Here is a 25,465-nt window from a genome sequence, read left to right on the forward strand (position 1 = left end):
GGAGGGCGGAGCGCGGCGGGAGGTCCAGAGGCCGGCGGGGCGGGGCGCGGGGCTATTGGGGCGGTTCGGGGCGGGGCGGGCAGGGAGCAGAGGACGCCCCGGAGTCGCTTCCGCGAGGCGCCTCCCGACCGGATGCACTTGGGGCGGTGTCGCGGCTTGCGGGGCTCCTTCGGGGGTGCGCGGCTAGTCCTCCCAGGAGGCGACCCCCCAATGTGCAGGGGTCGGGGCCGAAAGCGGCTCTCTCAGGCCCTTCGAGGGTTCCGGGGTACGAGAGGGAGGTTTGCAAAGTTGCTGTCACGCTTGGTGCGGAAAACAAACGCCAAGTTCCCAGCAAACCAGATTCGGGGTAAATAACGCCCAACTGCAACGTAAGCCGCGGCCGACGGTTCGTCGCGTGGAATCGCGCCCCTCCGCTCCGGTCGTGGGGTGCAGCCGGGGAGAACAGCGGCTCCTGCATTGCAGGGCTGCCCCCTGGTGGTCAGCATCCGCCCGTGCACCCCGTGCGGACGGAGATTCAAAGCGGTCCAGGGAGCTCAAGCTAGAGAACTCGGTCTGGGAGTATAATAGAAATCTGTGCCAGAGATGTTCTTGCTCCAGGAATTTTCTTTAAGTTTATTCAACGCAACACTCCTTCCTATCAAAGTGAAATTTCCTTCTCCTAGAAAGCGACTCAGCCATCACTTGCCCAGAAAAGAATTTCATAACCTCCAGAAAAGAATTTCATAACCTCCATAACCTTCATAACCTACCAAATCCTCCTCCTCACTACACCAAATACCTCTGCTTCTTATTCATACCCAGGTTGCGATGCCGCACTTGTATGACCACCGATTATCGTTGGTTTCTCTCATAGTCTCTCTTGCTGTGAGTGTAGCATCTGTCTCCGCTGTACTCATCATTACCTAGTTTCATTTCTGTCATGTAGTGGGCTTTAGTTTCTTAATACATAAAAGTGTGTGACTGAATAAATAAGCATATAGTGAATGTTCAAGAGATGTCTGCTGAATCAGTAAATAACTGAGTCTTGGAGGACTAGTGGAAATCTGTTTGGCAGAGGACCAAAGTGCAATTTGGAGAAGACCCATCGGAATTTCAGGATACTTCAGGGTAGAAGCCTAATGTGAGCTGAGGTTAGTTGAATTCTTAGATTATAGGCAAGGAAACAAGCCTTTGGGAACCAAAGTGGAGCGGGTCGCTGAGGGAGTGTGTCAGGAGAGTTCCATGTCAAACGCTAAGTTTAGGGAGGGTCTCTACAGTTTTAACCAGACTCTACCTACATCACTGTCTTTATGGTAAAGTACCACTATTCTAGAAAGACTCCTGAGAGTATTTTGGTGTTGATCTAATAGAAGAAAGGGTTTTAAACAAAGGTGATTTTTTCCAGGGCCAGAGAGCCAAAGGTGCCTGTGGTCATTGAAGTATCTGCCATTTGGGAGCAGGAGTTGGCCGAAGAATGGAAACAAAACAACATAGGAAACTGCATGAAGGTACATTTGTTTATTTATTTGTTTTAAATTTTTTATTTAAATTCAGTTCAGTTAGCATATACTATATTATTAGTTTTAGGGGTAGAAATCAGTGATTCATCAGTTGCATATAACACCCAGTGCTCATTACATCACGTGCCCTCCTTAATGCCCATCACCCAGTTACCCCATCCCCCCCCACCTCCCCTCCAGCAACCCTCAGTCTGTTCCCTACGGTTAAGAGTCTCTTATGGTTTGCCTCCCTCTCTGTCTTTATCTTACTTTATTTTTCCTTCCCTTCCCCTGGGTTCACCTATTTTGTTTCTTAAATTCCACATAGGAGTGAACTCATATGGTATTTGTCTTTCTCTGACTGATCTTATTTCGCTTAGCATAATACCTTCTGCTTCCATCCACGTCGTTGCCAATGGCGAGATTTCATTCTTTTTGATGACTGAGTCATATTCCATTGTATTTATATATACATACCACATCTTCTTTATCCCTTCATCTGTCAATGGACATCTGGGCTCCTTCCATATTTTGGCTATTGAAGACATTGCTGCTAGTTTTCACAGGTCCATTTAAGATGTCGCAAATGAAAGATGGTGGCCGGCATGGGCCTAACTAAAGGGTGTGAAGGTGCAGAACCCCAGGCCCTTCCTACAACCTGGGAGAAAACAGAGACTCCTCCATGAAAGTCAACATATTCTCATTGGGCAGGAGTTCTGTGAGGTGCTCTGGGAGATGGAAATGATAGTACAGTCAATAAATCTAAGAAGATAGTAGATGTGAAAGAACCATAATCTAAGAAGATAGTAGATGTGAAAGAACCATAATCTAAGAAGATAGTAGATGTGAAAGAACCATAATACCATTAGGATCTATGTAGGTGTCAAAGTCAGCCGCAAGATAAGTGCCAGGGAAGAGAAGGGAAGAAGCAGTGGTTTCTAGTCATCAGAGATGAACTTACAGGGAAGGGGATGCTAAAACTTAGCTTTGAAAAAAACATAAGTGTTGTGTGTGGGCAGAGAAGAGTGGAGGGCATTACAGCGTGAGACCACATCATGGTCCACGGCATGGAGGTGTCAGTGTGAAAGCTTGACTTGAGAGAGACATGAAAATGTTCCTCGTGACCGAGGCTTGTTAACAGCACTTGCAGGAGTGAATTTGGATGGCATCCAAGGAGTTGGGATTGGAGTTTGTAGTCTGGAGGAAGGTTTTTAAGAAATGCCAGGTAGTAAACACTGAGATTCCCTCTTCAGCGTCTATATCCTACCCCACGTCTACTGCCCTTTCTCAGCAGATCCCAATTTTGTTCAGATGACCTACCTGTCCCTTATGAGATCCAGTTCCGAGGGTAGGTATATATTAGCTGATGCCAAGCATGCTACTCCCTATCCTTTGTACTGCAATGACTGGCTCTTTCTGGATTATACATAATTAATAAGCATGAACAATATGATACTGAATTGTTGGGCCTAAGCAAGAGGCATACACAAATCACAACTGTTATCTGTGATACATCAGCCCATTTTTGTTAAACAGGAAAATCCTTACAGCAATTCCACTTTCTCACTAAGCCAAATGCAGGGGTTACTTCATACATAGGCTTTCTAATTATGGGCTAGCATTAAGAGTCACTGAATTCCTTCGTCAATTATTTTTAGTTAGGAGTTATACTTAATGTGGTCCCACGTATTCTTTCCCTGAAGGGCCTCAAGAATCTGGAAAGGATTAGCCACAGTCTAATTTAGGAATAGGGATGGTTGAATCCACCTCTGTGCATTTACTGGTATGAGTCATTGGGGAGGTTTACTTAGTCATTATTTAAGATGATCCAGAACAGGTGCCTACAGCTGTCTTAAGAATAAGTACTGTGGTGGCCATGAAAATGCTCCGCTCGGATCTCCAACTGCAGGGAGTGGGTATGAACTTGACAGACAGTCCCATCTAATGCCTCTGGAATCCTGGTGCCAGGGCCATGCTGCGATTCTCTTGGCTTCTCCTGACTGGTGATTAAGGGGACTAAGGCAGGCCCATTCTGGGAGGCATGGGACTCTTTTGATGGGCGACTGTGGCTCAAGGACTCCCACTGGCCTTGACAGAGACTTTCTGAGACCTGCCCTGCAATGTAAGCCCTTCTTCCTTCTCTCTCTCCTTCCTGAGGGTTACACCTACCTTGAGGTCTGTTGGCCCTCCCAGCCTCTGGTCCCTCTCTGTTTTCTCTCACAGATGTTTCCCTTAATAAATCTCTTGCACGTCTGATCCCATCTTGGCTTCTGCTTCTTGGAGGATCCAGGCTAACACATATACTGTTACAATTGTATCTCCTAAAGTTCAAATACTCAAGTGCATTTATTAAATTTGTGTTATAATGGGAGTGAAGAGGAAAGTCATTAACTTGGGAGCATTTAGTATATGTGCTGCCGAAGCGAGCACAACTTGGGAGCATTTAGGAAAGCCTCACCCACTACATTTTTCATTCCTTAGTACATTTATGATCACCTTTGTTCAAATTATAGCATGGTGTTTCTCTAGGGCAAGTTCCTGCCTGCCTGTTTATTTAAAGCAATGAAGCTGGAATTTGCTGCCACTCTTGACAGGTGGCCAGTGCTTAATCAGAGTCAGAAAAGCTTTCATAGTCTCCTTTGGTGTATTTGTGAAATTAAGCTGGAACTCTGTTTTCTTTTTGGATCATAAGTGTATGGAACACATATGGTAGGAGTGGGTAATATTGCAATAAGGAACAAGCGAGGAGTCTTCTTCTGTTTCCAAACTTGTCCCAACTCCAGGTCAGATATAAAGTTTGGTTTGGTACTGAAGAGTTCAGTTGTCTGGGAGCCAGGGTAGCTAACTTAGCCAAGGCTGAATGTGGATGTTTTTCCTCTGGCTCTGAAATATCAGACCCATTGGGTAGGCACACAACAGATCCATTTTCTATAATTGCACCCACACCAGTGTGGTTTATATGTCTTCACACACAAACCCACAAATGTTGTCAGGATGTCAGAGGGGCTCATGTATGGGAGTTGGGAGTGAGTGAAGGCCAATCTCTCCACAACAAAATTCCTCCAGAGTCTCAAAGCTCCCAGGCCTATGGGACCAGCAACATTATTTTTTATGTTTTTCTACAAATGTAAACAATTATTTCCAAACTGATTATTCCAGAGTTATCTAACATCAAGGTCTTCCTTCTCAAGACTTTTCATTTTATGTTGAGACTTGTGATCCAAGTGTCTTTTAATTTTAATTGAGGTCGGATAGATATTATGCAGCTTAATGGGGGAAGAGGGAAAATAGAGTAAGAAACCAAGAATACCTGAGGCTGTTTCCTATGACTCCCTACACATTTGTCCTGATGAACATTGATATGTAAGTCTGAAACTTCCATGGCTGTGCAAATTTAGTCAATTGTTTCCAAATCAGTTTTCTCCAAATGAATGTGATTCCAAATTCCACTTGTTACTGGATCCATCAGGCCATCGACAGGGGCCCAGAACTTAGAGTTCCGTCTTCATTCGATACCTTTGGTAGAAGTCACAGAAACCACTGAGATGAGCCGTCTTACTCCTAAATTCCAGAGGGAGAAGCTCCTGTGAAGTGTGCCTTGATTTTGAAATTTGTGGAGAGAGATTCAAAAGTTGTGAGTTTCCATTAGGTCAGTGGATCCTATCATAAGGTTAAGGTCAGGAATCAACACTTACATCCAAGAGAGTAGCTACTGACTCTTAGAGGGACGGAACTCTTGTCTGTCTTGCGGCTCTCAATATGCCAACTGCAGTTTTACCTCTCTTTGCCTTGAATTGTCTGCTTGGTTTGCTCCATCATTTTCTTCAAGGATTTGCCAAATGTCCCCTTATCAGAGAGGCTTTCCTGGACCTAACTACATAAAATGGCAAACATACTCTTTGTCCAGTACCCACCCCCCCGCCCACCAGAACGCTCACTTCCCTAACTTTATTTTGTTTTATATTTCTTCATAGCACTTATCATACTTGATACATGTTTATTTGCTCATTTTATTTTATTTTATTTTGTTTTTGTAACAAACGGTGTCTTATTTTTTTTACATTAAAAAAATTTTTTTTGAAAGAGAGAGTAAGTGTGTGTGTGTGCATCGGAGGGGAGGGGGGGCCGGCAGAGGGAGAAAATCATAAGCAGGCTCCATGCCCAGCGCAGAGCCCAGCCCAGGACTCGATCCCACGATCCTGACATCATGACCTGAGCCAAACGCTTAATCAACTGGGCCGCCCAGGCACCCCTATTTGTTCATTTTAATGTTCAAACTGGAATATTTATGAGGGCAGGTGCTTTATTATGTTTATTGCGTATTTCTAGACCCTATAACAGTAACTAGCATTGTAGTAGGTGTTCAATAAATGTCAATTGAATGAATTTATAGGTGACCCAATGACCTGATTGGAAGGGGATGCCCAGATGTGGGACATGCCTCTTACAGATTTTATAAAAATTTTATGATTTTATGAACGTTTAGGAAACTTTTCCACGAACATTTCTTAAAAGAGGGCCCATAAAACATGAAGGATTTTAATTTAACTTGGGAAAGTATTTTTTCTAGTGGCTTCATCTAGTTTTGTGCTAAAAAATATTTAAGATTCCGTGAGGCCCCAGATCTTTACTACCTTACTCTCCGTCCCAAAGAGACTGTAAATTCAAAAAGGGGAGTTTGAGCGCGGGAGAAAATGGCTTCCACTACTCCGTTTAGCAAAGCATTATGTATCTAATGTAAAGGCATCTTTAGTTTCTGTTTTAAATTCCAGCTTTTTTCTGTGTGACTCAATTAGCAAGCGCATTTACACAGATTGCAAAGGTATATTATTGTTACATTATTCCTGCTAGGTAAAAGCAAACTGCTGCCCTAAAGCCTACTTTCTGTTCCTCCTGGGAATGGCTCAGGGCATCTACATTCAGAAGGGGGGATGTTTCAGACAATAAGGAAGTGACCCGTTAGCATTGACCTGTGCTCCCAACTTCATTTTGAGTTATAACCAAGTTATAACATCCTGTCTAGGGAAGCATTAGGGAGTCATCCTTTGCAGGGGTCACTCTTGGGTACCTTGTGATACTAATTTTTTCCCCAATTTATCCCCATGTTCAGTCAAGAGGAATGCATATTTTAATATTGTGTAAGAGGAACAACGGCTCTTCATTCTTTTGGGCTGAGGAAGAAAACAAAAGCAGCTCTTGACATGCAGGTGCTTGTCTGACACACTCACAGCTAGGCACTGTTTTTCCCCTTTGTACATGAACTATTTCGTAGAACATCCGCATCAAACAAGAGCACTCTGACAGCATGATCAAGCAAGACAAGAACAAGATCCCCGGGCAACCCCATAATACCAAATATCCCTCCTTCTTGTCTCAAATGAGGACCTGCTACTTTTTCAGAAACCATTTATAGCTTTATGGGCACTTCAGTCATCCCCACCAATAGATGACATTTACTGAGACACTCCTAGAATACCCTTGCTTTCTTAGACTCTCCCCAAAATTATCCACCCAAAGCCCAAATTCTCTAGCAGTTTCTTTTAACACCCTTTTACTGAGATCCCCAGTTTCCTGGGATCCAACTTGTTCAACTATAGGCGTGTTGCTGGTGGTCTTTGGCTGGAGGGCATGAATACCATCATCTGTCATACCTGAGCGTATTCTCTCCTCCCCATCCCATTAAACACTCTTCTTTATCCAGTACCAGAGATCCACTAGGCATTATCCAAAGGTCACTCCAACCCTACTGACACGAGTCAGCTGTTGGCCTTTTTATAGTTTAATCTCAGTTTCCTATGAGCATTGAGACTTAAGTCTGCTCTAGGCTTTAACTGTTTGTTACCAATGGACAAGCTCACAGTGCCACAAGTCTTGTGAATAAATGTCAAAAGCCTTGGTTGAGGCTTAGTATTGTTTCCTTGGTAACAGTTTGGTCTCAAGGCTGCTCTGACAGCAAGAACAAAAGGAGAAACTCCATGTTAAAAAACAAAACCAAAAGTTGGGAGTTGCCTCTCTCCATCCTGATGGAGGCTGAGGGGAGAGTTTGTGAACTCTTTCAGGTACTTGGCTCTTATTTAAAGCACAGACGCTTTGCAGAGAACAGTATGAGGCATAGGTAGAGCCTGTTATATGTACTTGGCCCTGGGCTACAGGTTGTATTGAGGAAGGGAGGGCTGTCTTCTGTGTCTATGGGATCTGTGATTTCATTGTTTTCATGTTCTACATCTGATTATTTTGCCCTCCTAGCTCCCACCCTTACTGTTTCCCTCTCACCTGTATTATTTCAGATCTCAAAATTATACTAAATAATTTTGGCAGTCTGTGAAAGTGAATTTTATGTCAAAATATAGGCAGTCCATGCAAAGAAATTTTTAGTACCTACATGTATGTATTCCTTAATTATGTATATTTGAGTTCCTTTATAGTTCAGATGAACAATAGTAACAGTTTAATGGCCCTCATGTACACATATTTGTGTTAACATAATCCTTGGCTCCTGGTACTGCCGTCACTGGTCAATGCATGTTTTTTTTTTTTTTAATTTACTCATTCATTTATTCTATTTTTTCCTAATATGCTGAATACTATAAAACTAACCATCCAACATGAGGATAGAACATTGACAGTAACTTAATCTACACAACCTTTCCTCACAAAGAAATGCTTCTTTATGGCATTCAAATGTATAAGAATCCACATGTATAAATAGCATTTCTATAGCTCTCTTGAATTAGATGTGGAGTGTGTGTGTGTGTGTGTGTGTGTGTGTGTGTGTGTGTGTGTGTGTAGTTAGAAGATGTCTGAAGAGTAGAGGAACACCCATCACTTCTTCTCTACGACACTTGGAAGATTGACTTCAATGATGAGGGTCAAAGAAGGAAATCTTTTTCAAAATGGAAGCTGAGCAGGGGTCCAAAAGCTTTGAAGGAATAAAGAACACAGATGTGATGCAGTCTTGGAAGAAGGGATAGCATGTGTTACTTTTGTCAGCAAAAATAGTCAACATCTAAGGCCATATCTGGTTACCTGTTGGCTTGCTAGGCATATATATGTTAGATGAGGTTGGGACATCAGGTGGGGACATTGGTTTAGGGGGCTAAATATATCAGACTGATCTGTAAGGCCAACATTTAAGGATGTAAGGCCAATATTCCTTAGGAAGCTCTATCTGGCCTTGGGAGTTAGACAATAGAAGAAAGTAAACTAGCAGAGAAGGAAGAGCCACCAAGAGACTAGGAATAGCAAGACACAAGAAATTTGGGAGCCTGAAGGTCTCCCCTTGAGAGCTGACTGCTTCTCCACAATATGGTGGGGGAAGAGAGGGGGAGAAACAGCAGAAAGCAGATTATGATGTTCAAGCAAAGTGGCAAGGACTGTAACAAGGAGACTGATGGATGAAATCCTCTGACACCATCTGCTCTCATATAGGACTAAAACTTTCTAAAATTATCAGATGAATAGGAATACAGGCAAACTTACAAACCGACTATGATCTTGAAATGCTTCCTGGAATAGGGACAAATACCATACGCCTTCTTGGGAAGGAACACTGGTTGGCCATCTTCATGCAACACCTGAAGAGTGTTCCCTCACTCAACAAATATTGAGAATTTGCTAGAGAGTAAGCTTAATCTCAGATACATGGTGAGATCAGGGGCAGGCTTTGCTTTTTGTGGAACACCTGTAGAAACGAGAAGGTGAAGTGTGAATAGCCGGAAGATATTTAGTATGGCTAGAACCAGAGAGTAATGGGGGGAGATACGATGAACCTGGACACATCAGGTGGATCCAAATATCAGAGGGCATCCTAAGCCATTTTAAGGGTTTTGGTTGGGGGCATATCTTAGTCAATATGAGGTCACTGAAGAATTTTTATTTGAGTTTATTAAAAATTTTTCAAATACATGCACAAGGTAAAAAATTAAATAGTACAGAAGGACGTGAAATGAAAAACACAGTTTCCCACCCCACCCCTTTTAACCCTAGACCCATTCCCTAGAGGCAATGCATTTAACAATTTCTATTTTTAGATCTTCTGTTGACTAACTTGCTAACATTAAATAATATGTCTGAACAATAATTCTTGACTTATTAACTTTAGACAATCTTTAATAATTCCCCATTACAAAAGATAAGGATTTAACTTACACTATCCCCACCTTTCCTATGCCTATCCTTTCCCAAATTTTTGATAGATATGCCATATTTAAGACTTCTATTGATTTAATTTATAACTTTGGACAATATACTATCCTCCGGTTCTTGTTCCATTAGCTGCAGACTTGATCTTCTCATTCCCACTGTGAATATCTAAGTAGCCACACTCTTCCTGACACCTGTCTTCCCCCAACCAATTCTCAACCTCTTTCTGCTCTCTTGTTTCTTAATCTGTCAGAATTAGTTATTTTCAGTTTCCTTCCTGAATAAAACAGTAAGCATTTCATGTTTTGTCTCTAGGCTGATCAGAACACTGAATACCAACAAACAGCATCTGTATTCCTTTGGCTAAGTAAATCATGTTTACTGAGAGCTGAGTAGAAGCTAGGCCATTTTCTCCCGTACATATCCAGTGTTCATGAAGCCCTTGCCACTTGTAAGGAGAGGTACCTACCACCAATGTCCAATCGAGTCTCTTCTTACATCCCGCGAGTTTTTGTTGTTGTTTCACAATTGGACCCGAGTGTCTTGACATATTTCTGTTTTCTTTTTGCTGACTAAAGAATGTATGTCCCCCATATACTCAAACATTCCAGCTTCTCAATGAAACTATCTATGGAACAGAATGCATACTTTCCCCAAAGAGCCCGAGACTGTGTACTCTCATCTGAAATGGGTGCGCTAGAGTGACACATCCTGGGTGAGATCCATTGTTTTCTGGATTCTAGGATTTTTTCCTCTTTCCCAGTTTTCCTCATCATTTTGTCAGAGAACTTCTTCAAGGTACTTTCTCAGAAAGGGTGCAAAGTAGGTAGACTTTCTGAAAACTTGCATGTCAGAAAAGGTCTTTATTTTGACACTACTCTTGACAGTTTGGCTTGCTGTGTTATTCTGAGTACAAAAATTTTCTGTAAGTGAAGAAATTGCTCCACTGGCTTCTAGCATTCAGTGTTGCTAATGAAAAATCTGCTGCCAGTCTATTTCTTATTCCTGTTTTAGTTGAGCTAATTGTGATGACTTAACTTTATTTTCTCTTTGGGCACTTTTAATATCTTCCCTGTATCCTTAATATTCCAAAATTTCACAAGATTGTGTCTAGATATTGGTTGTACTGGGGCTCCTCAATCTGGGGATGTGGTTCTTTCTGTTCTTCATTTTTTGTCCTTTTTATTTCTTCACCTATTTTTTTTATGTTCTCTTTTCCAGAAAGTCCTAATGCTTAGATATTGATTGTCTAGATCTTTTCCTTTCTTTATTTTTTTCTGCTATTTCTTTTTGTTCTATATCTAAGGAGTTTCCCTCAGCTATATTTTCCAGCCTGTCCACTGAATATTTTGGGCAGTTTTATTTCACTTTCAAGGGCTCTTTTATTCTCAGTTTTTCCTTTCTGTGTAGCATTCTGTACTCATCTTACAAATACACCTCAAATCTCTCTGAAGATGCAGATTTTAAAGTTATTCTTTCCATGTTCACTTTGTTTCCTCTAGAGTTTGTTGTATTTTTCAAGCATCCTAATTCTAACCGGTTATTTTTCTGAAATGCTCCTCCTCCTCCCCGCCCCCCCCCCCCCCGCCGATGCCCAAAGACTGGGGATTCCTAGCTGACTGCTTTCATTTAAGAAATCAATATAACTGTTAACTTTTACAGGAGTTGGTGTGGGTGTCCTCTGCCAGTGTATGGTTGGATCTGTTTCTCCAGTAAGCCTCTTCTAGGACTAGAAGCAGTAGGGTTACTTGAGGAGGGGTTTCAACATTCAGAGGATTAGCCGCTAGGCTAGGGCGTCACTTATTTCCACAGAAAGAGAAATGTTATTCTGGGGCACCGACTCCTATCTCTCGTCAGGCAGTTTATTCAATTTCTGTACAAACAACAACAAGAACGATAGATTTGTAGTGGATACCGATTAGAGACTGCCTGTATTCTATGCACAAGGGTTGAGGCAGAGTAGGATGGAATTCAATTTTACAACTGGTATAACTCTTTGTAGACTTTTCAGGTGCTCATGTTCCTTTGGAATTATGTTATTCAGATCAGCTTCTATTCTGTCTGAAAGATACCTTCACTCTTTCATTCATTCTCATGCGTCATCCACTTTCTCTCTTCCAGAAATGTGTTGAGATCTTCTTCAGTTATAATCAAATCTGTTTAGTTTTCTCTGCTGAGATGTGTCAATTCTCTCTTGCATTTCTTGACTTCAATTTCAGTGGGGCCTAGGGAGGGAGGGGAGGTAAACTTATATGCTCAGTTCATCATCTTATATTCGAAGTCCCACTGGAAGCTTTCAGACAGGGGAGTGACATGAATAGCTTCCTATTTTAAGAAGGTCCCCGGGGCCATAATGCTAAGAATGAACTAAAGAGGGCCAGGATGCATAGAGATATTATTCTGGAGGACAAGCATCTGGTTTCCTTGCTGAGAACATGCAATGTCTGGGACTCTTGGGAGTCACGCACTTTACCAAGATAACCCATCATTCAAAACCCAGTACCCTACTGGAATGCTTTCATGGTGCCCCAGAGATGATAAATGAAACCTGAATAAACTGGCACCTGAAAGACCTGGATGATGCTAAAGGGGTCAGTGTCTTTGGGATGTACCTTAGGAGTCTACCTCGAGTTCTTCCTTTTAGCTGGTATTTGGGAGAAACAAAGGGACTTTCTGTTCTGATAAAACTGGATGAGGAGTGAGTACAAGCAGGCAAAGTGCTGCCAAGTAGGGGCATAAAGGTCCTTCTGTTTGCTGGCTGGCTTCTCCATTTACTCATTTATTTGCATAGTCAAAGCACTGTAGTCATTAACACCCATTCTGTAATCAGAGTGCCCAGGTTTAAATCCCAGGTCTACCATTTCCGAGCAGTGTAGACTTAGGCAATTTACTTGATCTCTGTAAAATTCAGTTCACTTCTTCCTAATGGGAGCGATAAATTTCCATCTCATAAGATTATTGTGATGATTAAATTAAACAATCTATATATAAAAGAACAAGTACAGTATTTGGCACATACTATCTAATTGATAGAATTCTAACTAATCAATAGAATTTTTTTCAAATGTTGAATGAATATCCAACATCATCTATGTTTAAAGCATCTAGGCGATAGATATTCATGAAATAAGGGAAAAGACTTCTAGGATTAAGAAGTGACATAATAAAGGAATCCACAGAAAAACACTCTCTAGGTCAAATCTTGTTGTCTCTGCATCCACCCAATTCTTAATAAAGCAAATAAAATAGTGTATTGAAACAACTACATCCAAATAAATATAAGCGGTCTAAAGGAAAACTGGATGTGCGCATTAATCCCAGAGCCTCAACTCTAGTTAAAATTACACAGAAATGGGAGGTTTTGAATAAGATTAGAAGAAAACTTGAGAAAATCTTTGCATTGTAATTAAATAAAATTTGGGTCAGTCGTATCCAGTTATCTGGTTCTGAAGTCAAAATTCTCTCTGTGTGTGGACTTTATCTGCCAAACTGGTAAGGAATTCTGGGCAGTGATAGGAATCTGTGTCACTCCAGAAACATAAACACCATCCCTGAGTCAGAGGCCCATTGTTTGCTAAAGACAAACGCCCTCATGGATTTGTTCTGATTTTTCAAGTGACTTCCACTCTTGATTTAATCAAAGAAGGAATTTTACCTGAAAGACGGAATTGAATAAAGAGACCAAACCCCAAGTATCTAGTAAGACTCCCACTATGAATTTAGAGCCCGTGGATCCTGTAGATCCTAGAGCTCATAAAGCAATGGACCCCAGTCCTTTGAGAGGCTGGTGTATAGAGTGTGGGATGGGATGGGATGGATCACACCACATCCGTAAATGCCATGTAAAAGGGCAGTCTAGTTCTGAAATGATTAATTACTGCCAACTAGTAATAAAGGCACCTGGCACTTTCTCAATACCTACCAACTGCCAGGCACTGTTCTAATTCCTTTTAGAAGGACTAAAATTTAATCCTCACAATAATTCTATGAAATAGATCCCATTTTATGAGGACCTTGCCCAGAGTCCTGTGACTAACAGGTGAACGAACCAGGCTTTGGATGCAGGGAGTCTACTGTTAGAGATGATGGTCTTAACCTCCAGGCTATGGCGAGAGAAGGGGAGTGAGTACTCAGCTCACTATTCTGGGGACCAGCAGAACATCGAAGAATCCCTACGTTCACAAACCTCTTCAGAACTGTCAGTCTGAGTCTTCACGACAACCCTGGGAGGCAGGGATTTTTGTCCTCAGCTCACACACAAGGAAATGTGAGTAGAGATACAATGACTTCCCCAAGAGCTAGCGCTAGCCATGGGCTCTTTCTACTACACCAGACTGCTTTCCAAGCTCTTTGAAAACTACCTTAGACACAGAGTATCAAGGAACTGTCTGGTTATCCTGGTAAATTTGTGTTTCAGTGGATTCTATGATCAGGTTTTTTGGAACAACTGGTCAAAAACAAAAGCCCAGAGAGTCCTCAGGATGTCAGGATGAGAACCACCCCCAAGGGCCATGGTCCATAGTGGTGAACCAAGGGCTGGCACAGAGGCAGATGCCAAAGCTCTCAGAACCAGGCCAAAATAGGGCCAGGAGGGAATCTGATAGCTGAGAGCAGAGGAATGAGACTCATAAACAGAAGGCCTTGCTCCTAAGAAATTCTGATTCCCCTTTTTGCTGTGTTCTTAACCCACTTCCTAGAGCTAGAACTCCTAGGTAGTAAGATACGGGGGCAATGAGCCAAGAGCACAAGGCTAGAACCCTAAGAGACAGAGGTCGAGGAATGAATCCCCATCTCTGCCTACCTCCCCAAACCTCTCTACCTGCCACCTCGCTGGGCACTCCTTACATCTGTGTGAGGAGGTATAATTTCATAATATTTTCCTTCCATTCAGGCAGATAGGCCAGGCTGGTAGCCACTTCCTTCTGGATAGGCCAGGCCCAGGCCTCAAAGAACGGAGCCAGATTCTTCTGCACTTGGTGGGAGAACATCTTCACCCACAGATTCATTTTGTCAACATTATCTGTGGGCAAGTTGGTCTGGTTCCTATACTCAGTGAAGAGACGGATGAATGGCTCCCAACCAAAGGCCTCCTGTAGCTGGGGAGAGAAAGGGGCAGCAGGAGGAGACATTTAATCCACAGAAAGACCCCCAAAACACTATAATAAATTAATGTAATGTATATAACCCCCCAAAACATTAGTTTCATTTCTGTCCCTGGCCCTCTCTGCAGTTCTAGCTGCTGGCCTCAAGGGCTCCTCTCTCTGTCTTATCTTAATGGGGCCTCTGAGCTAGTGAGGTGCTCAGCATGGAGCAGACACTCAATGAAGGATGGCTGTGGTAATCACTGTCAGGATTATTATCAGTATTTACCATCTATGTCATTAGGTGGTAGCTCATTCCATCGTGAAAGTGTCGACAGGATATCGCAGAAGAATTTAAAGCTGACTGAAGTGAAAAAAAAAAATCCTTGTATCTTTCACAGCTGCAAAGTTAAACCCCCAAAACAGGAGAAGTATCCCCCTCTCGCTTACCCGGACATAACCTGCATCAGTCACAGGTCTGTGCCAATCTGAAAGGCTACTGACATGGCCTTTAGGAAAAAAAAGTGAGTCCGGTAGAAACAGATGATGTATAGTCTAGGTGGTTGGAATGAAGTTAAGTAAGGCATCATTTTAGGAAAAGGCAGCTGGCCCGAGGCCCCTAGAAAAAGCCCGTGTGAGGCCGGGTTATGGTGCTTTAAGGTTAGGACAGACATGAGCAGTTCTCTGAAACACCCTCAGCTGGATTTCACAGCTGAGCAACTTTTGTCCCTGGGGTGAAGTGGCCCCAGCGACGAGGTTAGAGTCTCCGGGCAGTTTCGCTATCGTTCTCGGGGCAGTGGGTACACACAGAGAAGTCAGGCAGGTGGAAGAACCTGGCTAGAGCCTGAGTTCCGGAATCCCAGGTGGTGACACTCTGCACGGTGGCCTGGGAGCTGCTCCAGGGACTGGGGGGAGGGAACTGGCGTGCTGGACAATAGTTCAAAGGCGGAGGCAACCTCATGTGCAGGCCACTGAGGCATCTTGGATTGCCTCTGAGGGAGAAACTGAGGCAGTTTCTAAGGAAAATGATGGGTCCCCTCCCATAACGTGTGTGTGTGTGGGGGGGGTGGGCACGGTGTTTGGTGTTAGATAGCTATTCCGTGACATGGTTCGGGCTTCAGTCTCAGGTATGTGTGGCTTCAGAGCAAGCCATGGTAACGGTAGAGTACTGTCCTCGCCTCTGCCTTGGTGCTTTCTAGCTGCTCTCATGAATCTCCTCAAAATCATGGCGTGAGGGTGCAGCTGAGGCAATTAAGTCCACTTTGGGGTCACTAGGGTGTCCCCTCTCGAGGTTGCATGGTCGGTCCCCCCCAGCGGGTTTTCCCATTCCCCCCCCCCTTCTTGCCCAGTACCTGTAGATATGTTTCCAGTGCAGTCCACGCATTCCAGTTTTTCACATTGGGACCCTTGCCCAGGTAGATTCGGACTCTCTTCTCCCGAACTGGAGGCCACAGAGCAATATTTGCACGGCCTCGAGGGATGCCCAAGACCGTTTCGTGCACGTAAACACACCACAGATTGCAGGTAGCCTCGGTGGTGTGTGGGGGGAACTCCCACTCCTGCCGCTGCTGGTTGCGGCCGAGCTCGTGGACGGGGCCCCACAGCCCCTTGGTTCTGATGAGCTTCTCATTGATGAGCTCCTGCACAGATTCCAGATGGCACATGATGGGGTACCCAGCATGCATCCAGCCTGGGAACGCAGGAGGGAGGGAAGAGGGGTTAGAACGCTCCCCACCCGTCTTTACCAGGACTTCCAGAACCCCCGTAATGCTCAGAAGGGCAATCCACACAAGACCCACCAGGGCTCTCCCTGATCCTCTCTTCTGTAACTGTGCCTCCACCCTCACTCTGGCCTGACAGTAACGGGTCTGACGCACGTTACAAACAGCCCTTCATGTTACTCTCCAGCTTTTTCACTTCTGTGAGGGTGTCCTGTCATGTGAACCTGTCTCATTATATTCTTTTCTCAAAATGGAGAACTCTTGGATGGTGATTTCCCCTTCTCATTATTTAGAAACGGTATTGCCCACATTGACGCTACTTTATAGTAATCATCTCCATAAGGCAAGAAAACTGGGGTCTAAAGAAATTTCCATCGTTCTTTCATTTCTACACACCCCCTGATTTGTAAGGCTCTTGATCCACTGGCAGAGATCCCTTCATTCAGTGTCTCCTCAACGTTGTTAAATTCCTTCTCCCAACAACTGTGACCCCGGCGGAGACCCCCCACCACTTTTTCTTTCTCCTTGAAGCCCCCAGTGGGACTGCTAGGAAGCCTAGCACTTCGTTCCTGTGCTCTTCTGGCTTTTGGAAGACAACTCTTGACATGTCGACTTAGACTTTTCATCATTTCACATGCTGCTCACATACAGTTCCACAGCCCGCTTTTCTCATGTCCCATAATCCCATCATATTTCCTTATGCCACCAAAATATCACTTTAGAAATTTTCCTCAGTGTCTGTCCATGTATTACTTAACCATCCCATGCTGTTGGGTACTTAGGTAGTTTCCAATTGTTTTGTTGGGGGATTTGGCTGAGTCTACTTTTTTAAATACATATCTCCCCCCTTTCATTTAAATAGCAAGACTTACATCTTGTATGTCTTGCTAGAAAAACGTTTTTACTATGCTGGCTGCCCACTGCTTGTCTGTTGAAAGAAAGGGAGGCTGTCCGGGGCAGCATGCACAGAGCACCCACCGACTGAGATCTGCACGTCAGCGACGATCCTTTGAGGCAGACGCAGAGGGAAGGGCTCGGCCCCCAGCCGTGCCACAGCCTGCATCACCTCGTCCCAGAGGCGAAGCAGTGGCTCAGGGTTCTCCAGCGTGCGGAGATTGGCAGTTGGCACTGTCAGGATGATGTTGTCCGTAGCCAGCTCTCCCCAGGGACCTGGATTCTCCTGGATGCGCCTCTTCCACTCCTCCTGGGAGGTCTCCCCTGGGAAGAGAGGCCATGGGGCTTGAAACTCACTTCCCCAAATCCCTTATGTTAAAACATCCAACTTGAACCCCAGGAGGAAAACACTGAGGTCATGAGTGACCATATCTCCCCTTTGATCCTTCTCCTAGAAAGTCTCCAAGAATGCGGTTTGGTCTTCATCTCCTTGGCCCCAGTGCTGAATCTAAGGAAACTTAGCTTCCTCCCCTCTACCAGCCCAGAGTTTCTCTCTTCCTACACCAAACAGCCCCAGATGATCTCCTAACCCAGCTCGTCCACTCCCTTGGGGTTCACCCCACAGCTCCCACTCACCCAGCTTGTAGTATGGGGCATGCACGGCCCCCTTAACAGTGACGGGCACAGAGCCCAGTTTGCTGCTCTGAGGCACGATGATATAGAGCAGGCCACCCCAGAGGCAGGTGATCGACTTGGTGGGCTTGTCCAAGCAGCACCGGTTAATCACGAGTGGGCCTCGGAACAGCTTGCTGGCTCTGGTCAGGTCATCCGTGTGGCAGCCGATCTGTATCTGGAGCAGAGAGATCCCCCCAAGAGTCACCTCGGGGTGTGTGCAGGTGAAAAGGGAGGGCTCCCGGGAGGTAGGGACAGGAAAGGTCACTGGGCCATGACCCCACGCAAGCCCATGCCATTCCATCATTCCTCGGGGCTGTGTCGACCGAATCGTGTATAAATGTCCTCCCTGGGGTGTCAGCTTCACACAGGGTCATGTTGAGACACTGAAGTGAAGGGCACCAGGTGTAGCCCATAGGCTAATGCTGAGGAGGGCTGACTCCCACAAAGGGCCCCTGGGTGTCTCTGGAACCCACAGAGTCCTGGGTTGCCTATTTCGTTGTGGTGACTCTGGCCTTGGGAAAGGGGCGGAGGGGATCTTGCTGACTCGGGACTTCTGCTGACTGGGGAGGAGGTGCAGGCGGAGGCAGTGTGACTGGCTCATGAAATGGAGGGTGGATTCAGTTCCTCCCCTTCTCCAGGGCTCCCCTCCTGGGCCGATGGAGCAGCTCCTGTACTGGGTGGAGTCCTGGGATCGTTCTCCCAGGTTTATGCTAAACAAGTTCCAGAACTAGGGCGCAGAACAGACCCTACCTGTCACAACGACTCTTCAGGGGGACAGAGCAGGATGGCTGCTTAATTTTCGAACAGAGAGTGTGTGTGTGTGTGTGTGTGTGTGTGTGTGTGTGAGAGAGAGAGAGAGAGAGAGAGAGAAAGTGACAGCTGAAGGGGGCCCAGGGGAGCCAGGAACAGTCTTCGGTGTCACAGGAAAGAGGCAGAAAGGCCCTGTGCTCCAATGGGAGATTGGATGAGCACCGAAAGGGAACTGAGATTGATTGAACACTTCTGCATGCCCGGGCGCCCTCCATTTGGTGCCTTTTGTTTTTTTAGTTTTAAAAAATTATTTTTATTATTTTTTAAAGTAGGCCCCATGCCCAATGTAGGGCTTGAACTCACGACCCTGAGATTAAGAGTTGCAGGCTCTACCGACTGAGCCAGCCAGGTGCCCCTGTTTGGTGCCTTTCTTATTCCCCACTCTGGGACATAAGTGAAAAGCACAAAATTTAAGAGCCAGGAGTTGGTTAGGTTTGAGTCCTGGGCTCTGAAATGTTTCAGATCTATTGGCTGATTGATTGGAGTATCGTGGACACACAGTGTTACATGAGTTTTAGGTGTACTAGATCGGTATTTTCAATCCACCTGCAGCCGCAGCTCAGTTGCCTCATCCTTAAAATGGGATAAAAGTACATGCCCCACGTTGCCAATAGGGTTTTTATGAGGATCAAATAAGATGGCAACTGTGAAAGCCAGAACATTTGGGTTCTGTGTCATGTGGAGATGGGGCACGGCCTTACCTTCAGATCAGCAGAGGCAGCAGCTTCAGGCAGTGAGACCTCTATAATCTGCCTTCCAGGAATGTAGAGCCCAGTGCTCATCCAGCAATATCTGGTGCCTGCCAAAGCACAGGAAGGACAGACTCTGTGATGCGATCTCTGTCCAGCAAATCCGCGGCCCCTTCGGGAACTCTGCATGGCTCTCTCCCTTCATGCCGTCCTGACTCAACTCTTGCAAATGTTACTTAAAACCCCCACCCCCATCTCCTTGAAAGTGCACGGCCAAGGGTGGAGATGGCCTTCTGAAGCCATCAGACCCCGTTCCCACAGGACCCCACGCTGAGCGCTCTGCCCCCATTCCATACCTGGATTGTTGCAGTTGACCTCAACGGTGATAGGAGACTCCGAGGGGCGCAGATAGGGGCTGCTGTACATGTCTTCGATTTCTGGCACTAACAGAGAGAGGTCACTTCCAGAGTGGGCCAGGCCAGTGGCCAGGGAAAGCATAGCACCCCTGCAGCAGTCATTGATAACGGGGTTCTCTCGGGTTGCAACTGGGAGCCGATAGCGACTCAGCAGCTTCCTCAGGAGCCGATGCACAGACATATAGGCAGGGATCTCTTCGGCGGGGATCTGGAGGAAAGCTGCACCGTCCGGCCCCAGCTTGGCCAACCAGCCCTTTTCCACGTTCCCTCTCTTCCTGCCCATTATAACTTGGAACTCAGCCAGAGTGGAGCGGAAGTGATAGGTCCTTATCCCTGCTTTAGGCGTACGGAAGGGCCCTGGATTGAGGCTTTGGCTTGTGATGCTGATGCCAAAGGGGTTGAGGAGGAGGTTTCCTGGGAACCGAGCCAAAGGGGACACTCCAGGGTTCTTGAAGGCCCACCACCAGGCTTGGGCGCCAACAAACAGTCCCCCGCCCTCGGCTACAAACTCCTGCAGCTCTTTGACCCCCACATCACTCACGGGTTCAAAGCAATAGACACTCGCATCACTGGTCAGATGGGGCTCAATGCTGGTGTCTATGCCCCCCACCGCGAGCAGGCCGCTCAGTGTCCTCAGTTCCGTCTGCACCACGATCTTGCCTCGGCGGCCCCCGTCCAGCCAACGCACGGCATTGAGCAGAAAGGGGCCGAGTTTGCCCACGGTGAATAACACCTTGTGGCCGGTCACGACCACCCGGCCCCGGCCATAGCGGGCTGCCGCTATGACACAGCCGTGGTAGGAATCTAACCCCAGGGGAAAGGCTAGAGCCCCGTGCACTAGCAGCTGGGAGGGGAAGCAATCCGAGTTGCTGATGTCCAGCTCTGAAATCCCGTGCAGGAGCTCCTCTCTGTCCTCGGAGAGGTCATCTTCACAGCTGCAAAAGGCACAGGCGTTCTCTATTAAAGGAGTGACCTATTCAAGCTCTGAGAACGGCACCCCGCATACAGCAAGCATCAGCTTTACTAACATGATCGCCTTTAGCTCTTGCAGGAGAGCCGGGAGAACAAAGCAGACCTATCTGACCTCACTGGGTGTGCAGGCTGGTGTGAGGGAAGACAGAGGGACATTCATTCTGCTCTGCTCATTCTTGGAATGCAAATCCTCCAAAGGAAATCTCAAAGGACGCTCTGCCGTGTTTACCCAATATCGTGTCTTAACTATTCTAGATTTAAGTGTTTATTTCAGCCTGTTGGGCATTACGTAAATAACTGAATGGGCAATTGTGTTTTCATTCTTATAAAGCGTCTTATTTATACACTTCATGCAGCCAGTTTTCAAGTAAAGTCAGCGGAGGGCTGAGTTGGTGGCGCCGTTGAAGAATCACTCTTATCTCAAAAGGTGGGGCAGGGGAGCTGGCTGGCTTCAACTCTAGTAGAGACCCTCTTGTTACCTGAACCCAAAAGGATTGACTGTCTACACCCAACACTCCACCCATTCCTTGCTGGCTTACAGGAGGCACATATCCATGCTATAAGGTATTTCTCAGTCTATCCGGACCTGTCTGTGGCCATCAAACCCCTGTAAGACCTCAGGACACCCGTATCCCCCAAACGGGAGATGCAGTGCTGGGTACCTAGTGGGATCATTAGGGGGGAAAGGTAGAGCGACTTCTAAAAGCTGGAGACCCCAGAGCTGGTTATGCCACTTTTGTTAGGTAAAGTTTGGCAACTATATGGTCAGAAGGCAGTGCACGCAAACACTGAAAAACGGGAGTCAGGTCGACAACATCAGTTGTCAGAGTGTTGTGCTCTCTGTGGCTGCAAAAACTCCAGTTAACTGATGGGAGACTGTGGTGCTCTTAGTAGGTACGATCCCTTCCTTAAGACAAAGGTATCACCTTACTAGTGACTCTCCTGCTCCTCGAAGCACTAACCACTGAAATCATTCCACTAGCTCTTCTTGCTCTGATTCCAAGTTTACCAAACCGCCTTGTGATGATAATCTTGCTTCTGATGATCATCTGCCTACACAAGGAAGTCAGGGGCCAGGCCAAGCAGAATGTTCTAGTTCTGTGACATATCTATTTCTCAAGGAATAGCTTGCACAGTCTATCTTTAATTTGGTGATTCTACAATTAACAATATTAATTTTAAATGTTTTACACAATGAATCAGTGGAACACTACATCAAAAACTAATGATGTAATGTATGGTGATTAACATAACATAATAATAACATAAATAAGAGTTTTTGTTATTTTATACCTGTATACAAAATTAAATGAAAAATGTTTTGATTCTCATAATAAGGAGTTCTGTTTATAAATTTCATGCAATTAATTGTTTGACAAGTGAGGTCAGTGAAAGGGTAAGCTACTATGTTTTAGATTAATACATTGGCATCAGGGTTTATACACTAGCCTATTATGATAAGGTGGGTGATATGGAATGTGCAAACTTGAGGCCCAGACACTGAATCACGAGCATCTCATCTAGACAAATGACAATGACCCTCGGTGACGTCCTGCTCATGCTTAGCCGGTGGCGGGGGGTGGGGATCCCTCAGAGGCATCTGTTATTTCTAATAACCATGACTTATGTGTTGGGGAAGATAAATTTTTGTTTCATAAACTGAAAAAAATCTGAACTGGATTTTTACTTTTCTTTTCCATTCTCTTCTGAAATGAAACAAAAGTTTTAAAATCAGAATAAACCCATGATTGTGCTGAGTTGTGTAAAGGGCACAATCAGTAAACTGGGCTAGTGAGAAATTTATTGAAAATATAAATCAAATAGAATCAAACTGATCAGAAACCCATGAGCGCAGAAAAGTCTGTAACTGCATATATGTGAGAGAAAAAGATCAAGAAAAAAAGAATAGGGATTTTGAGAAAAATACGGAGGTAATTGTTACTGAGAAAATACACTTCAGTAACCAATAATGATCAACCTAGAATTCCAATGCCATTTAACATTTACATAAACAAGAATCACCAAATATTTGATGAAAAGTAACAGCACGAAAGAGAAGCACCAAACTAACCTGAGAAAACCAACACCCAAGGAAGTAATAGTGATAACATGGAGTTCACTCCTGTTGTTGTACATCCTGTGGGTTTGGACAAAGGTATAATGACATGTATCCATAATTATGGCATCACACAGAGTATTTTCGCTGCCCTAAAAATACTCTTGTTCTACTTATCCATCTTCTCATTCCACCGCTGGCAACCACTGAGCTTTTTACTGTCTCCATAGTTTTGCCTTTTCCAGATGTCATCTGGTTGGAATCATGCATTGATCATGCATGTAAGGTTCCTCTGTGTCTGTTCATGGTTTATTAGCTCATTTCTTTTCAGCATTAAATAATATTCCATTGTCTGAATGTACCACAATTTACTTATCTATTCACCTCCTGACGGACATCTAGGTTGCTTCCATGTTTTTGCAATTATGAACAAAGCTGCTACAAACATCTGTGTGCAGGTTTTTGTGTGGATGTAACTCCTTTGCATAAATAGCAAGGAGTGTGATTGCTGGATCCTATAGTAAGAGCAGTTTAGTTTTCTAAGAAACTGCTCAACTGTCTTCCAAACTGGCTGTACTGCTTTGCATTCCCATCAGCAATGAATAAAGAGTTCCTGATGCTCCATGTCCTCATCAGCATTTGGTGGTGTCAGTGTTTTGGATTTTCAGTTTAGTGACATCGCATTGTTGTATTTTGCATTTCCGTGATGACACATAATGTGAAGCGTCTTTTCATATGATAATCTGACATCTGTACATCTTGTTGGTGAGGTGTCTGTTAAGGTGTTTGGACCGTTTTTAAAATTGGATGGTTTTCTTACTGTTATTTTAAGAGTTCCTTGTATATTTTGGATAATAATCCTTTATGAGATAGGTCTTTTGCAAATATTTCCTCCCAGTCTGTGGCTTGCCTTCCTATTCTCTTGACATTGTCTTTTGCAGAGCAGAAGTTTTTAATTTTAATGAAGCCCAGCCTATCAATTATCTCTTTCATGGATCTTTGGTATTGTGTCTTAAGAGTCATAGCCATATTCAAGGTCATCTAGGCTTATTTCCTGTTATCTGCTAGGGGATTTATAGTTCTGTTTTACATTTAGGTCTTTGATCTGTTCTGAGTTATTTTATGAAAGCTATAAGGTCTGTGTCTAGATTCATTTTTTGGCTTGTGGATGTCCAGTTCCATCATCATTTTTTAAGACTTTCTTCTCTCCATTGTATGGCCTTTCCTCCTTTGTCAAAGAGCGTATGACCATATTTATGTAGGTCTCTTTCTGGGCTCTCTATTGTGTTCAGTTCGTCTGTTCTTTCACAAACGCCACTCTTGATTACGGGAGCTATATAGTGAGCCTTAGATAGTGTCAGTCCTCCAACTTTGTTCTCCTCTAACATTGTGTTGAACGTGCCATTTTGAAAAATCAACTTCATTGACATGTGGTAAAATTCATTTAAAGTGTACATCTTGATGAGATTTTGTTACATTTATATGCTTGTATAATCACAATAAAAATATATAACATGTCCATTGCCACAGAAAGCTACCTTTTGCCCCACTTCAGTCATTCCAGTCCCCAGGCAACCACTAACGTGCTTGCTTTCCGTGTAGGTGAGATCTGCCTTTTCTAAACTTTCATATACATGGAATCATAAAGTGTAGACTCTCTCGTGGTTGGCTTCTTCCACTCAGAATACATTTTTGAGAGCCATCCATGTTATTGAGCCTAACAGTAATCCATTCCTTTTTATTGCTGAGTAGTATGCCACTGGGTAGATATCTCACATTTTGTTCATCCATTCATCTGTTGTGAACATTTGGGTAGCTTCCAGTTTGGGGCTTGCTGCCATGAACATTCACGCACAAAATTTTTGTGTGGACATGTTTTCCTTTCTTCTGGGTAAATACCTAGGAATGAGATGGCTGAGTGGTATGGTAAGAGGAGGTTTAAATTTATAAGAAATTGCCAAACTGTTTTCCAAAGTAGTTGTATCATTGTACATTCCCAACAGTAACAGGAGAGTTCCAGTTGCCGCACATTCTTGCCAACACTTTGTTTGTGAGTCTTTTTAGGAACAATTCTAGTGGGGGGGTGTATGGTATCTAATTGTGATTTTAATTTGCATTTCTCTGATGACCAATGATGTCGAGAATCTTTTCATGGGCTTATTGGCCTTTCATCGTTCATCTTCTGTGAAGTATGTTAAAATATTTTATCCTTTTATTTTTTTTACTGGATTGTTGATCTTCTTCTTGAGATGTAAGAATTCTCTATGTATTCTGAATGCAAGTCCATTGTCAGATTAAGTACTGCAAATAATTTTTCCAGTCTGTAGCTTGTGCCTTTTTGTTTTCTTAGTACTATTGAACTGCAGAAGTTATTAAAAACATTTTTAATGAAGCTCAATTTATCAGTCTTTTCCTCTTATGGCCTATGTACTTTTTGTGTCCTATCTAGGCCATCTTTGCCTACCCTAAGATCACAGATAATCTCTCCTGTGCTTTCATTTACAAGTTTTTAACAAACAAAAAATAGAAGT

General features: G+C 44.2%; 1 protein-coding gene and 1 long non-coding RNA gene across 6 annotated transcripts in view; one reads left to right on the forward strand and one right to left on the reverse strand.

The window, feature by feature from the left end:
- Window positions 1–25,465, forward strand: part of LOC113911552 — a 37,627-nt gene that overhangs the window by 427 nt on the left and 11,735 nt on the right. The window contains exons 1-2 of one of the 2 annotated variants that reach the window (XR_004819463.1): window positions 1,001–1,130; window positions 1,385–1,487. This is a non-coding gene — a long non-coding RNA (uncharacterized LOC113911552). Of the gene's footprint in view, window positions 1–1,000; window positions 1,131–1,384; window positions 1,488–25,465 lie in introns of those variants that run through there. The other variant, XR_003516515.1, reaches the window with a different exon arrangement.
- Window positions 10,874–25,465, reverse strand: part of TCAF1 (TRPM8 channel associated factor 1) — a 46,780-nt gene continuing 32,188 nt past the window's right edge. For 3 of the 4 annotated variants that reach the window (XM_027574263.2, XM_027574262.2, XM_027574264.2), the window contains exons 3-9: window positions 19,847–20,841; window positions 19,503–19,600; window positions 17,953–18,166; window positions 17,401–17,640; window positions 16,054–16,391; window positions 14,466–14,716; window positions 10,874–11,845 (exon numbers count right to left, since the gene is read on the reverse strand). In XM_027574263.2, coding sequence (XP_027430064.1) covers window positions 11,836–11,845; window positions 14,466–14,716; window positions 16,054–16,391; window positions 17,401–17,640; window positions 17,953–18,166; window positions 19,503–19,600; window positions 19,847–20,841 — 2,146 coding nt within the window. In that variant the 3' untranslated portion in view covers window positions 10,874–11,835. Of the gene's footprint in view, window positions 11,846–14,439; window positions 14,717–16,053; window positions 16,392–17,400; window positions 17,641–17,952; window positions 18,167–19,502; window positions 19,601–19,846; window positions 20,842–25,465 lie in introns of all 4 variants that reach the window. The other variant, XM_027574265.2, reaches the window with a different exon arrangement.

The sequence above is a fragment of the Zalophus californianus genome, chromosome 12, assembly GCF_009762305.2.
Source record: "Zalophus californianus isolate mZalCal1 chromosome 12, mZalCal1.pri.v2, whole genome shotgun sequence".
Taxonomy (NCBI): Eukaryota; Metazoa; Chordata; class Mammalia; order Carnivora; family Otariidae; genus Zalophus; species Zalophus californianus.